Raw genomic sequence first — 14,770 nt, 5'->3', positions numbered from 1 at the left:
AATCATCATTTCTCACATAAATATTCGACTTCTTGTGAGTCACCCGTGTCGTCTCACATTAGAAACAATTAAGATACATTTACAACAGAGTTGCTTTAACAACCAAAGAAATCATAAACATGTCTTGCCTCTAGCAAGTCTGTGTTAAGAGTTACTTAAAAGTCTTTCTCAACTCAACTGTTCTTTTGTCACTAACAATAGTCACTATTACAAAACAGCACAGAATAACACAGAAGTTCCTTGGTTCTTCCATGTGCTTTCGCTACGACTTCCATGGACAGACCGACAAGTACTTGTAGGTGCTGTTCGACCGCCATGTCTACAGTCTTCTCACGACAAACTTCAGACCTGAACACACAGACAGGTGACGCGCAGTAGATAGGGTTCCTTTTTCCCAATCATATCTAAAATATCGTGTGTTCGAGACTGTGGAAGGCCGAGTTGTTCCAGAATTTATACAGAAATTCTCGAATCACTACAGTTGTTGAATTACTTACTGAACGCCCCTCGCATTTTACTAAACGGCTAGCAGTCTCGGTCCCAATTTGCCTATGTAACGGCATCCATATGCTACGAAGGAAGGTATTTTCAATATTTCGTAGAGTTATTGATGAACATAAATAAAAATTAAATGCTGATATAATCTTACGTTAAACGTTAGACACGGTAAGAAAATATCAGTATTACTAAACGACTGTCCTGGAACCCATAACCTGAAACTAAGTACCAACTGGTGGTACCTTAACAAACAGCTTCGAGGGACAACAAAAATGTGATTTCCCATATTTCGCTTCTTTATAAGGGCAGTCAAATTAAAACGATACAGGAAGAAAGTGAGCAAACTGTTTAATATTTCAAAAGTAATGGTTCATATATTTAGAGGTGTTTCGAGGGTATGATATAAGCTCTGATCACTTCCTAGTCACTCCAACGATTGAAATATAGGATGGAGTAAACAATCAAATGTAAAGTTGCCCCAACGCCAAAACTTGAAACAAAAAGTTCATGTTATGCAGAAATAAAGTGGAAGTACGACTAATTTATATCAACGAAGACTCACACGTTTATTGCAAATGGTTGAAACTAAAGACGATATTAGAGAACTGTGTACCGGCCTCTGTGACCGAGCGGTTCCAGGCGCTTCAGTCCGGAACCGCGCGACTGCTATGGTCGCAGGATCGAATCCTGCCATTGGGCATGGATGTGTGTGATGTCCTTAGGTTAGTTAGGTTTCAGTAGTTCAAAGTTCTAAGGGACTGATGACCTCCGATGTTAAGTCCCATAGTGCTCAGAGCAATTTCAACCATTAGAGAAGTGTGGGAAAGATAAAAGTCAGCAGTGTTGAAAATATCTAGTGAGGTACTAGGAAAAAGTAAAATATCAGACCAGAAAAGAGGTCTTAAAATATGGAATACAGAAATAACCAACAATAATTAAAGGAAAACGCTTATAACGCTTATTTATAAATACGAACAATTGAATCCTGGGAAATATACAACCAGAAAAGAAATGAAACAAAGACTTTAATAAAAAGGTGGTTTGGCGAAGCCTGGGAAAGATTCATTGCTAATGCTGAAGATGACATTCGCGAAAAACAGAATATAGGATTTAAACTTATGAGTCATATGAATAAAACGGAGAAAGATACTGTAGCCATTAATATAATAACAGAAAATCAATAGACACACCATTACAGAAATGTATGGTATGATGAAGATAGTAAATAAAATTATTCCATAAAAACTGATAGTAACTCTGTATATCAGTTAGACATAAAAGAATTTAAAGCAGCCTGAAATACAGAAAAAAAGAAAAGGTACTGACCTAAAGGGCATTAATGCTGACTTAATGAGATATGGAGGAATCGTTTTCGGATTTTGCTTCCTCCATATCTTAAATATGCACTGGGAGAACTGTTCAATGCCTGAAGTATGGAACATAGCTAAATTTCGGTCTTACTTCTATATCTTAAAAAGTCAATAAGAAGGACGCAGTAAATTATAGAGGAATAAGTCTACTGAATGCAGGATGTAGAATATATAGGAAAATTCTTATTTCAGAAAGGGACATTCGTGTAATGATAACATACTCATAATACCACAGGTTAGTGGGAAACGTCGGAAATTCGTCTTAGCACCGCATGTAGCAGTTTTTGATTATGAGAAAACCTTTGATGAGGTAAAAAGACCCCTTTTGTGTAAAATGTTGGAAATGAAACGTTCTTATAAACACGATATTAATATCATAAAGAGTCTAAATATAAATATAAAAATAGTTATAAATCCAAATTCGAAAATGTCATATGAAATTTTAATAAATCAAAGAGTTCGACAAGGTTGTTGTCTGACATTCACTTTATTTAATGTGTATACTGACTGCGTAAGATACAAAGTGGAAAGATGAGATACAATCAGGAATTAAAATAAGATTTAGTGTACCATTAAATAACTCTGTTATATGCTGATGACCAGACAATTTTACAGGAAAGGGAGGATAATTTACAAACAGCAGTATACAGTTCTGTAAATAAGACGTAGATAATAGCTTTAAGAGGAAGGAAAGCAGTCAGATCGAAAATAATAATGAATGAGAAAATTTTAAAACAAGTATCCGACTTCAGTTATATAGGATGTGATATTAGTTCTAACTGTGACAAATAAACAGAGAAAAAGGGTAATAAATACCAAGTTATCTGCGCAGCAATGGAGCAACTTTGGGGAGAAAACAAAAACGGAAATTCCATAAAATTCTGGCTGTATCTAATATATGGACAGCCGATAAAATCCAACTAACATAAGAATTGAAGCCAAACGATCAGGAAAATCGCCGAGCATTTGCACCTTGGGTGCTTGCGAAACAAAGAGCGGACAACAATATCATAATGAAAACAACGGTCGCTGATGAGGCGCTTTCTGTGTTGAATAGCTTCGTGAACAATCAAAAATGCAAGATTTGGGGCACTAAAGACACTCGAGTAATAATGGAGAAGCCATTGTATCCGCAGAGAGTGATTACGTGGCTTGGTATATACAAGAGAGTATCAAAAAATAAGGAAAATCACATACAGGCAACAGAGATGAAGTTCATGGGATATGCAAGGGACTGTAATAAAATGGATAAAATAAAGAAGGAAACGATAAGATCGAATTTAAAAATCTTTTCAGTTCATGACAAGATAGACTAGAAAGAAATGGAAAGATCATGTTGATAGAATGATAGAAAATAGAAAAAAAGATCATGAACTATCTGCCTACTGGAAAGAGAGAACTAGATACACCTCTTAAGAGATGGATGGGTGGATGGATGGATCTGTGGATTGATGATAGAGACTGTAACTGGTGACTACAACAGCTAATCCCTGAAAGGAGACGGTGATAATGATGGTGGTAGAGACTGTAACTGGTGACTACAACAGCTAATCCCTGAAAGGAGACGGTGATTATGATGGTGGTGAAAAGTAATCACCATAACTTTTAATACATCAATTCCACTGTGAGATAAATAGTCAATTCCTCAATGGAAAAAGTTTTGCTGTTGTCTACGAAAGCATGATTTTTTCCCAGGCGTGCACCTCTTGTTTCGAAGCAAATCGACGGCCATAAATTTCTTCAGGGCTCAAAAAGTATGGGAGAGATCGGGATTGAATGGAGGATGTGTAAGCTTCCCAGTGAAATTTCGGTAGTGTACTCGAAACAGACGTGACAACAAATCGCCCGGCTCAGACAACTCAATATTCCACATTTTAAAAGGCTAAATTCCCAGTTACCTGTTACCAGAAAATGTGCAAGGCCTCTTCCAAAAGGGCGCTTATTGTTGGGACCCTGTGCTCCAGCGTCGACGTCGATGGTGCGAGCGTGAAAAACTATACCCAGTCGTCTGTGATGGGTCCATAGTACAGTTTACCATTGCTCATAGTTCGCAACTGGTAGACGTTACTCATTACAAGAACATGAGGAGGGGAATTAGATACATGATGCAACACGGTGTACAGCCTGAAATGCATAAATACCGTACAATGGGAATTTTCGTAATAGACCCCCGTCAGGAATAAATTTGTCACCTTGTATAAAGCTTACGACAAACCGGAAAGGTTAAGTCACAGAGAAATGGCAGTGTTTCTGGACGAGGTGTCTTTTGCGCGGCGAAATTCGAAAAGATAGTGTAGGATCCTGTGGGAGAAGTAATTTTGTCTTCGAAGAGAAGAGTTTGGGCTGTCTATGGTGTATAAATTACACCCCTTATCATAAAAATATTGAGAAGTAATGGTCCCAAACTAATCTGAACAATGGAGAATCCTGTCGGATTATCTAACGCTGTACTACAAATCTGATCTCTCTAGGTCACGTACGAACATACTTCAAACTTGATGTGTTCTAGTTATTAAAATCCTAACGCCATTTCATCGGTTTTCTGACTGCCTCGATGTGGTCCTCCGCAATTTTCTTCTTGTACCTATCTCTATATTTCAGATAAGCACCTACACAAATCGATCTCGGTTATTTGTTTGGTGTATTCTTCTCTCTGTCTCCTCCAAAGAAACTGGTATAGACATGAACATTCAAATACAGAGATATATAAACAGGCAGAATTCGACGCTGCGGTAGGCAACGCCTTCATAAGATAACAAGTGTCTGGCGCAGTTGTTAGATCGGTTACTGCAGCTACAATGTCAGGTTAACAAAATTTGAGTTTCAACGTGGTGTTATAGTCGGCGCACGAGCAATGGACACAGGATCTCCGAGGTAGCGATGAAGTGGGAATTTTCCCGTACGACCATTTCACGAGTGTACCGTGAATATCAGGAATCCCGTAAAACAGCATATCTCCGATTTTGCTGCTGCCGGGAAAGCATCCTGCAAGAATGCGACCAACGGCGACTGAAGAGAATCGTTCAAAGTGACAGAAGTGAAACCCTTCCGCAAATTGCTGCACATTTCAATGCTGGGCCATCAACAAGTGTCAGCGTGCGAACCATTCAACGAAACATTTTCGATATGGGCTTTCGTAACCGAAGGTACACTTGTGTACCCTTGCTGACCGCACGACACAATCTAGGCGCGCAGTCCGGAACCGCGCGACTGCTACGGTCGCAGGTTCGAATCCTGCCTCGGGCATGGATGTGTGTGATGTCCTTAGGTTAGTTAGGTTTAAGTAGTTCTAAGTTCTAGGGGACTGATGACCACAGAGGTTAAGTCCAATAGTGCTCAGAGCCATTTGAACCATTTTTTTGCACGACACAAAGCTTTACGCCTCGTCTGGCCCCTCAATACCGACACTGGACTGTTGATGACTGCAAACGTGTTGCCTGGTTGGACGAGTCTCGTTTGAAATTGTATCGAACGGGTGGACGTGTACGCGTGTGGAGGCAAATCTCATGAATCCATGGACCCTGCTTGTCAGCAGGGGACTGTTCAAGCTGGTGGAGGCTCTGTAATGGTGTGGGGCGCGTGCAGTTGATACGTCCAGATACGACTCTGATAGGTGAAATATACGTAAGCAATCTGTCTGATCACGTGTGCCGGCCGCGGTGGCCGAGCGGTTCTAGGCGCTTCAGTCTGGAACCGCGCGACCGCTACGGTCGCAGGTTTGAATCCTGCCTCGGAAATGGATGTGTGTGATGTCCTTAGGTTAGTTAGGTTTAAGCAGTTCTAAGTTCTAGGGGACTGATGACCTCAGATGTTAAGTCCCATAGTGCTCAGAGCCATTTGAACCATTTTTGAACGGAGTTGATACATGTTTTATCAGGGACATATAAAGAGAAATTGTTGTTCACAGCAGTACCTGAAGATTAGACACACGGTTCATAGAGACATGCGCAGTTTGTGGATTAGCATAGTCCCGTTGTAAAGCGACGCCACAATAAAGTTGCGTGAGAAGTAACAAATCACAATGTAGTATTTACGTGACGTACCGCTTCGCCGTCAGTCCGCTCAGTGTCTACCTGAAGTCTTCCCCTATGGTTCCCCACACTATGAACCCGGGAGTAACACGGTGCAATGCTTTTCATCAGCATTTCATACTCTCAGGCCACGGCACCATTCCAAACGCAGCAGTCTGTCTTGTGGCGTTAACGGCAGACTACACAACGGACGGTAGTTCTCTAGTTCTCATGCTGCTAGCCTTCAACCAAATGGCGCAGGATGACACAGAATGTTCCAAGTGGGCTGTTACTTGTTCTCGGACGGCAGACGGAAATGTGAATGTATTACAGTGTGCTTGGAGCGCAATACGGGGGTCAGAGGTGGTCAGCCAGAACCTCGACGAACGAGTATGCCAGCATCACGGTCCCATGCAGTCCAACATTACGCCTCTGTCACACTCGAACCCACCACAATTTGGATACTGCACGATTCGACCAGCCGGCCAGGTGGAGACCCACAATGTGGCACCCACCAAACTCTGTCAGCTGCCGATAACTCTGACACGAGGACGGGCTTCGCAAGGTCTTTCACTGTGATAACACTACACCTGATGCCATTCACGGCCCTCATACCGCAACGGAACGCTAATCATTTAGATACCCACCGATAGTTTGTTCATGTAAGAAGTTACATTGACATCCGAGGAAGTCTTCTACACTCCTGGAAATTGAAATAAGAACACCGTGAATTCATTGTCCCAGGAAGGGGAAACTTTATTGACACATTCCTGGGGTCAGATACATCACATGATCACACTGACAGAACCACAGGCACATAGACACAGGCAACAGAGCATGCACAATGTCGGCACTAGTACAGTGTATATCCACCTTACGCAGCAATGCAGGCTGCTATTCTCCCATGGAGACGATCGTAGAGATGCTGGATGTAGTCCTGTGGAACGGCTTGCCATGCCATTTCCACCTGGCGCCTCAGTTGGACCAGCGTTCGTGCTGGACGTGCAGACCGCGTGAGACGACGCTTCATCCAGTCCCAAACATCCGGAGATCTTGCTGGCCAGGGTAGTTGACTTACACCTTCTAGAGCACGTTGGGTGGCACGGGATACATGCGGACGTGCATTGTCCTGTTGGAACAGCAAGTTCCCTTGCCGGTCTAGGAATGGTAGAACGATGGGTCCGATGACGGTTTGGATGTACCGTGCACTATTCAGTGTTCCCTCGACGATCACCAGTGGTGTACGGCCAGTGTAGGAGATCGCTCCCCACATCATGATGCCGGGTGTTGGCCCTGTGTGCCTCGGTCGTATGCAGTCCTGATTGTGGCGCTCACCTGCACGGCGCCAAACACGCATACGACCATCATTGGCACCAAGGCAGAAGCGACTCTCATCGCTGAAGACGACACGTCTCCATTAGTCCCTCCATTCACGCCTGTCGCGACACCACTGGAGGCGAGCTGCACGATGTTGGGGCGTGAGCGGAAGACGGCCTAACGGTGTGCGGGACCGTAGCCCAGCTTCATGGAGACGGTTGCGAATGGTCCTCGCCGATACCCCAGGAGCAACAGTGTCCCTAATTTGCTGGGAAGTGGCGGTGCGGTCCCCTACGGCACTGCGTAGGATCCTACGGTCTTGGCGTGCATCCGTGCGTCGCTGCGGTCCGGTCCCAGGTCGACGGGCACGTGCACCTTCCGCCGACCACTGGCGACAACATCGATGTACTGTGGAGACCTCACGCCCCACGTGTTGAGCAATTCGGCGGTACGTCCACCCGGCCTCCCGCATGCCCACTATACGCCCTCGCTCAAAGTCCGTCAACTGCACATACGGTTCACGTCCACGCTGTCGCGGCATGCTACCAGTGTTGTAGACTGCGATGGAGCTCCGTATGCCACGGCAAACTGGCTGACACTGACGGCGGCGGTGCACAAATGCTGCGCAGCTAGCGCCATTCGACGGCCAACACCACGGATCCTCGTGTGTCCGCTGTGCCGTGCGTGTGATCATTGCTTGTACAGCCCTCTCGCAGTGTCCGGAGCAAGTATGGTGGGTCTGACACACCGGTGTCAATGTGTTCTTTTTCCATTTCCAGGAGTGTAGATGCTTTACATTTTTGTCGGCCAGTCTAAATAAGATACATCTCAGTTCAATGTTTTGAATTAATTTGCCTCACTTTATCTACAAAATAGCAGTTCTAGTTCCTCTACATCTACAAATAGTATTTTTGGTTACTCCATACCTTCACTTAAATCAAGCCACTGTTGATTTCATGCTGATGTTACACACTGATAAGCCAAAACATTATGACGGTTGCACATCCGCGACTCTTCACAGAACGTGGGGTTCGGAGGCTTGTCTGCTCTGTAAAGTAGGACAGATGGTGATCTGTGGCATCTCTGCCGAAAGAGCACAATGCTGGTGCACGCACAAGTGTTTCGCAGCACACCGTTCAACGTAGATTGTTGAACATGGAGCTCCGCAGCACACCACCCATACGTGTTCACTGGTTGAACTAACGACATCGTCAGTTATGACTGCAGTGGGGACAGGACCATCGGGATTCGGCCCTCGATCAATAGAAACGTGCCGTCTTTTCGAGTAAACCACATTTTGCTACACTAGGTGGCTAGTCTTCTCCACAAACGCCGTTACCGAGGTGTATGGCAGCTCGAAACCTACAGCTCACCACGGACTCAGGCTGGTGGGTGCCGTATTATGCTATGGGAGACATTCTCCTTCGACTGCAAGGGACCTGTGGTAGTAATCTGAGAACGAAATTTGCGAGTCACCTGCACCTCTGCATGGTTGATGTGTTCCCCAACGGCGATGTCAAATGGTTCAAATGGCTCTGAGCACTATGGGACTCAACTGCTGTGGTCATAAGTCCCCTAGAACTTAGAACTACTTAAACCTAACTAACCTAAGGACAGCACACAACACCCAGCCATCACGAGGCAGAGAATATCCCTGACCCCGCCGGGAATCGAACCCGGGAACCCGGGCGTGGGAAGCGAGAACGCTACCGCACGACCACGAGATGCGGGCAACGGCGATGTCATCTTTCAGCAGTTAAATAGTCACCATGTGTCAGAGCCAGAATCGTGCCACAGTGGTTTGAGGAGTAGTACAGTGAATATACGTTGATGCCTCGGTAACTAAATTCGCCTGGCGTAAATCCTATGGAATCCGTCTGGATCGCTATCTGGGGCCATCACCGTGTATGCAAGTCAGCGGTCCGTTATTTATGCGAATTACCTAAAATGTTCGTAGACATCTGATGCCACATACGTCCAAAAACCCACCGACGAACTGTATGATCCCTGATACGCAGAATCAGCGACGTATTTCTTTCCACAGGCAGACAAAGAAGCCATTAAGCAGGTGGTCATTAGTTTTGGCACATCAGTGTATACACCTCTTCAGTCTGCAGGTATGCCGTGAAGTTAACTTTAGAATTGGTTCCCACTCAGAAAACAGTTACAACAGCCAACCTCAGAGAGGAAACTTCAGTTCACTAAATCTCCAATATCCGTCGTCGACATGGTCTTATACCATTTGAAATCATGGAGCACCTTAAGAGCCATCACTAATCTCTTCCGAAGAAACTCTTCCGCTAAGCTCTGGAGAGATCACTTGTTATCTTACGCAATCAAAACTCTCATGGCCGTCTGTTTGATGAATAATTTTGTCAAATGTGTACAAAACTTTCTTTTAACTCTGCAACCTGCGTAATATGTGGACTAAACTTGATTAGTTTGTATTTGTTCTATCTGGGTGTTCTGCTTGCATTTTTTGTTTGTACAGTACAAAAAAAATGTTCAAATGTGTGAAATCTTATGGGACTTAACTGCTAAGGTCATCAGTTCCTAAGCATACACATTACTTACCCTAAATTATCTTAAGTACAAACACATACAACCATGCCCGAGGGAGGACTCGAACCTCCTACTGCATTGTACAGTACAGTAAGATGTAGATTATATAGGGTGATATGATTATTTTATAAATGTGCCAATTTGAGCTAAGCGACTATAGTTCGAAAACGCTCGAGTCGACAGTTAAAAGCGAAAATCTTTCCGTTACCTATAACAGTGGATCTCTTCTGCTGCAAGCTTTCTGCTCACCACGTTTTAGGAGGAGGTAGGATGGGCCAAACCAAGAAAAAAATGTCTAGTAAACGCCGGCCGCGGTGGTCTAGCGGTTCTGGCGCTGCAGTCCGGAACCGCGGGACTGCTACGGTCGCAGGTTCGAATCCTGCCTCGGGCATGGGTGTGTGTGATGTCCTTAGGTTAGTTAGGTTTAAGTAGTTCTAAGTTCTAGGGGACTTATGACCTAAGATGTTGAGTCCCATAGTGCTCAGAGCCATTTGAACCATTTTTTTTTGTCTAGTAAACGTGGGAACTAAAATGCGTATCTTATGAGCTGCGAGTACTTTTTCAGTATAAGAGATGTGCTCCATAGTAGTAAAGACGAACCAGTGCTCGTAGCACTTGAGGGATCCACTTTAGAACCCATGTTTACTCTACATTTTTTCTTGTTTTGGCTCTTACTACCTCCTCCCACGACATGCAAAGCAAAGAGAGCAACAGAAGAGGTCTAGAGGTTTCAGAACAATTTTCCCTTATAATTTTCGAGTCGGTCGTTTCCGGACCAGGGTCTTTTATCTTAAGTTGATACGTATACCCTTCTCTGTCGTCGCTGGAAGTTTGTAGCATAATCAATGAATCACCCTTGTATGTGGCCATAGTGATAACAACAATATGGGCTGGCTGTTTGTTAAGTGTAGTAGACAGTTACTAACAAGATCGTATATCCTGCAGGTAGCGGACAGGAGGCACCCTGAAGATGAACTTGCGAAGGAAGCGCGACCAGAAGACGCCGCCTCTCGGAAGCGCGCTGCCTCTGAAGACGTCCAAACCCAAGAGCAGGCGACGGCTCCCAGCGCGAAGAGGGCGCGCGTCTGAACACATGGCCTGCCCGCCCTGCATTGCTGCTCCACCCAGATGCTCTGCTGCGCGGTCCACCACCTGCTGTTCACACCATGGCTTCGTAGCCATTTTTTTTATCAGATATCGGTTTGATTGTTTGTTGCCAAAGAAGTGTGGCACAGAACTGTTACGGTGTTAAGTCTGTGAGGCTAAAATTACTTTATCAGAAAATTTTCTCAGTATATTGTATCCTCTGTTAAGGAACAGAGGTTCATACATTTCGAGTTGCATCCCGAACCCATGATATTATTAACCAACAATAAACGCTAATTTAAATGTTTTCATTTCTAACCTCTTTTGTGAACGTTTTATTTTCCTTAAACGCAGTAACAGTTACGTGGTAAGATAAATGTGTTTCATTTGTCACTGGGCGCAGGACAACATAGTGAGTATATGTTTAAATAAACAGACATAATATTCAAACTTAAAATGCTTGTGATTATATAAGAGGTACGTCTAACTTGTATAGTGGCGTGTAAGTAAGGAAGCGGCTGTGTGAACTGATCTGTGCACACAAGGGGGGAAAATACACTGGAGACTCGGCATTGCACTCTCTGTTCTTTGTCGCATGCCAGAAACTCCAGCCGTTGCCTGCCCTGGTAACTGGTAACACTGGACTAAGCGCCATGATGAGCCAAATTTTATTCTTCTGCCTACTCCTATACAACATCTACATCTACATAAATACTCCGCAATCCACCATAAGGTGCATGGCGGAGGGTACCTCGTACCACAACTAGCATCTTCTCTCCCTGTTCCACTCCCAAACATAACGAGGGAAAAATGACTGCCTATATGCCTCTGTACGAGATCTAGCAGCCCGCCTCTGAATTGCTTCTATGTCCTCCCTCAATCCGACCTGATAGGGATCCCAAACGCTCGACCAATACTCAAGAATAGGTCGTATTAGTGTTTTATAAGCGGTCTCCTTTACAGATGAACCACATCTTCCCAAAATTCTACCAATGAACCGAAGACCGACTATCCCCCTTCCCCACAACTTCCATTACATGCTTGTCCCACTTCATACTTCTCTGCAATGTTACGCCCAAATATTTAATCGACGTGACTGTGTCAAGCGCTACACTACTAATGGAGTATTCAAACATTACGGGATTCTTTTTCCTATTCATCTGCATTAATTTACATTTATCTATATTTAGAGTTAGCTGCCATTCTTTACACCAATCACAAATCCTGTCCAAGTCATCTTGTATCCTCCTACAGTCACTCAACGACGACACCTTCCCGTACACCACAGCATCATCAGCAAACAGCCGCATATTGCTATCCACCCTATCCAAAAGATCATTTATGTAGATAGAAAACAACAGCGGGCCTACCACACTTCCCTGGGACACTCCAGATGATACCCTCACCTCCGATGAACACTCACCATCGAGGACAACGTACTGGGTTCTACTACTTAAGAAGTCTTCGAGCCACTCACATATTTGGAACCAATCCCATATGCTCGTACCTTAGTTAGCAGTCTGCAGTGGGGCACCGAGTCAAACGCTTTCCGGAAGTCAAGGAATATGGCATCTGTCTGATACCCTTCTTCCATGGTTCGCAAGATATGTGAAAAAAGGGCGAGTTGCGTTTCGCAGGAGCGATGCTTCTAAGGCCGTGTTGATTATGGACAGCAACTTCTCTGTCTCAAGGAAATTCATTATATTCGAACTGAGAATATGTTCGAGAATCCTGCAACAAACTAATGTTAGGGGTATTGGTCTGTAATTTTGAGGATCCGTCCTTCTACCCTTCTTATATACAGACGTCACCTGCGCTTTTTTCCAGTGGCTCCTGACTTTACGTTGGGCAAGAGATTCGCGATAAATGCAAGCTAAGTAAGGAGCCAATGCAGTAGAGTACTCTCTGTAAAACCGAATTGGAATCCCATCACGACCTGGCGATTTATTTATTTTCAACCCATTCAGCTACTTCACAACCCCAGGGATGTCTATCACTATGTCCTCCATACGGGAATCTGTACGAGACTCAAACGACGGTATGTTTGTACGATCCTCCTGCGTGAAAGGTTTGTCAAATGCTAAATTATTTTCGTCATGTTTTCCGTTTTCCATCGTTCCTTAGTTGCTTCAAAGTTCATGGAGATATGTTCCGTGTTTGAAACTAAATGAAAGGCAGTTTGCTTTTTGCCATACGCGTTTCGCTTCTTTTATTTATGAATCACTCTCAGTGGCCTGTAATACTTGTGTAGCAGTTGTAAGTAGTTTACTGCCTTTTTCTCGCGTTTGTCTCTTGTTGAAAAACAACTTTGGCAGTGTACGTTTCGTGAGATTAAATTATCGTTTCGTGTTGCTTACGATTTCCAATGATGCTAGCCATGTGTGCCTTCGTGCACTGGAAATTGTAATTACTAGATAATGCATTCACTATTTGTATAAAAATAAACATGTATTGCAGCCACTGAAGATGCTTCACATATGTAAAAGAAGCCAATGCGTATGGCTAACTACTTTCAACATACCTGAACTCGCACGGAAGCAAGTGTTGTACGTCCTCCCCAAAGCGGACGCTAGAGTCAGATGTGACAGAATGACGCTACTGACTGGAGCGTCACGTGGTACGCTGCCGATCGTGCACCGTCTCACAACCCACCTCCTTCCATGCACAACACTATAGTATCTGATTCCTCGTATCACATTTTTTCTCGCAGTTACATGTCACTTGATAGGTCTACTGTTCAACTATGGCGAAGTACGGTGAATGGAAGGCAGTGGCTAAGTAACCTTTACACAGAATGACCACGCAAACAAACTCGCTAGTACGTAAGTAGCCTGTATTTTAAACAAATCACATGGTTTTTCCGTGTACCCGTACTTTGATGCGTCTTCACATTTTACTGTTAGTCTTTTTCACTTGCAGTTTATCATGTCTTATCTTAAGACTTTGTACACAAAATGAGTAGGGTATCAGAAAGAAATCAAGGATTAAACACATTTGCCAATTAAAACCATGTGTCGGAAATAATAAAAGGAGGCTAACTACTCAAGTATAAATTGCAGTGTAATAGTAAATACTCGCTCCACAAGTGATCCACCAGTCTTCTCCAGACCAAAAAGAAGTATACATTTACAAACTGTGCAAACACTGTGAAGTGCATGGCAAAAAATATTTACTGTTGCACCATATATTATAGTTTCTTTCCGTTCCGATCAGTATGGAACTGCCAAATGCCTCTGCGCGTGCTGTAATTAGTTTCGTTTTCGCGATTCCTAGCGGACCGATTTGGAGGGGTCTGGAGAAAGTCTGTTGATTTTTGCCTTGGTACAGGTTCTTGAAATTTTACAAATAGGTTTTCACTAGATTACTGCCGTTTATCTTCAAGGGTCTGCGAGTTTCGTGATGCTCTTCGTGAGTCAAACAAACCTGTAAGCAGTCTTCTTTGTAGACTCACTGCATTTTCCCAGTACCCAGCATGTGAACCGAAGTCTGCAACCTACCTCGTCTACGACTGAGTCTATGTAATTATACAATTTCAAATACCTACAAAATGTTACCCAAAGGTATATGGACGTGATTACTAATTCCAGTCGTACCTTATTGAAGTTTGGCCACGGGTACTATAAAACCCAAAATATAGAGCCCTTAATGACATCCATTTTGACAGCAAAAGATATAAAAAGTAGTGATCACGACCTTGACGGCAGCTATTGGGAACAAAATACTAACTAACACTATTGAAAGTTTGACCAACAATAATACTAGGGAACTAACAACATCTATTCTACGGAAAGAACTAAATGAAAGACTATCAGATGGTCACTTAATCTACGAAGCATGAAACTCTAAATAAAGAATTCAAAAAATAAGCGATTGCAGTCTTTCTCGGCGTATTCCACTGATGAATTCTTCTCGGGTTAACACTTCTGG

At 43.7% G+C, this 14,770-nt stretch overlaps 1 protein-coding gene across 1 annotated transcript in view; it reads left to right on the top strand.

Annotated features, from left to right (window-relative positions):
- Positions 1-11,150, top strand: part of LOC126162988 (uncharacterized) — a 105,179-nt gene extending 94,029 nt beyond the window's left edge. The window contains exon 5 of the mRNA XM_049919848.1: positions 10,703-11,150. Within this exon, the coding sequence (XP_049775805.1) occupies positions 10,703-10,846 (144 nt within the window). The 3' untranslated portion in view covers positions 10,847-11,150. The remainder of the gene's footprint in view (positions 1-10,702) is intronic.
- Positions 11,151-14,770: the final 3,620 nt, after the last annotated feature.

The sequence above is a fragment of the Schistocerca cancellata genome, chromosome 1 (assembly GCF_023864275.1).
Source record: "Schistocerca cancellata isolate TAMUIC-IGC-003103 chromosome 1, iqSchCanc2.1, whole genome shotgun sequence".
NCBI classification, from domain to species: domain Eukaryota; kingdom Metazoa; phylum Arthropoda; class Insecta; order Orthoptera; family Acrididae; genus Schistocerca; species Schistocerca cancellata.
The sequence above is the reverse complement of the archived record's forward strand: the minus strand, read 5'-3'. Positions and strand labels throughout refer to the sequence as shown.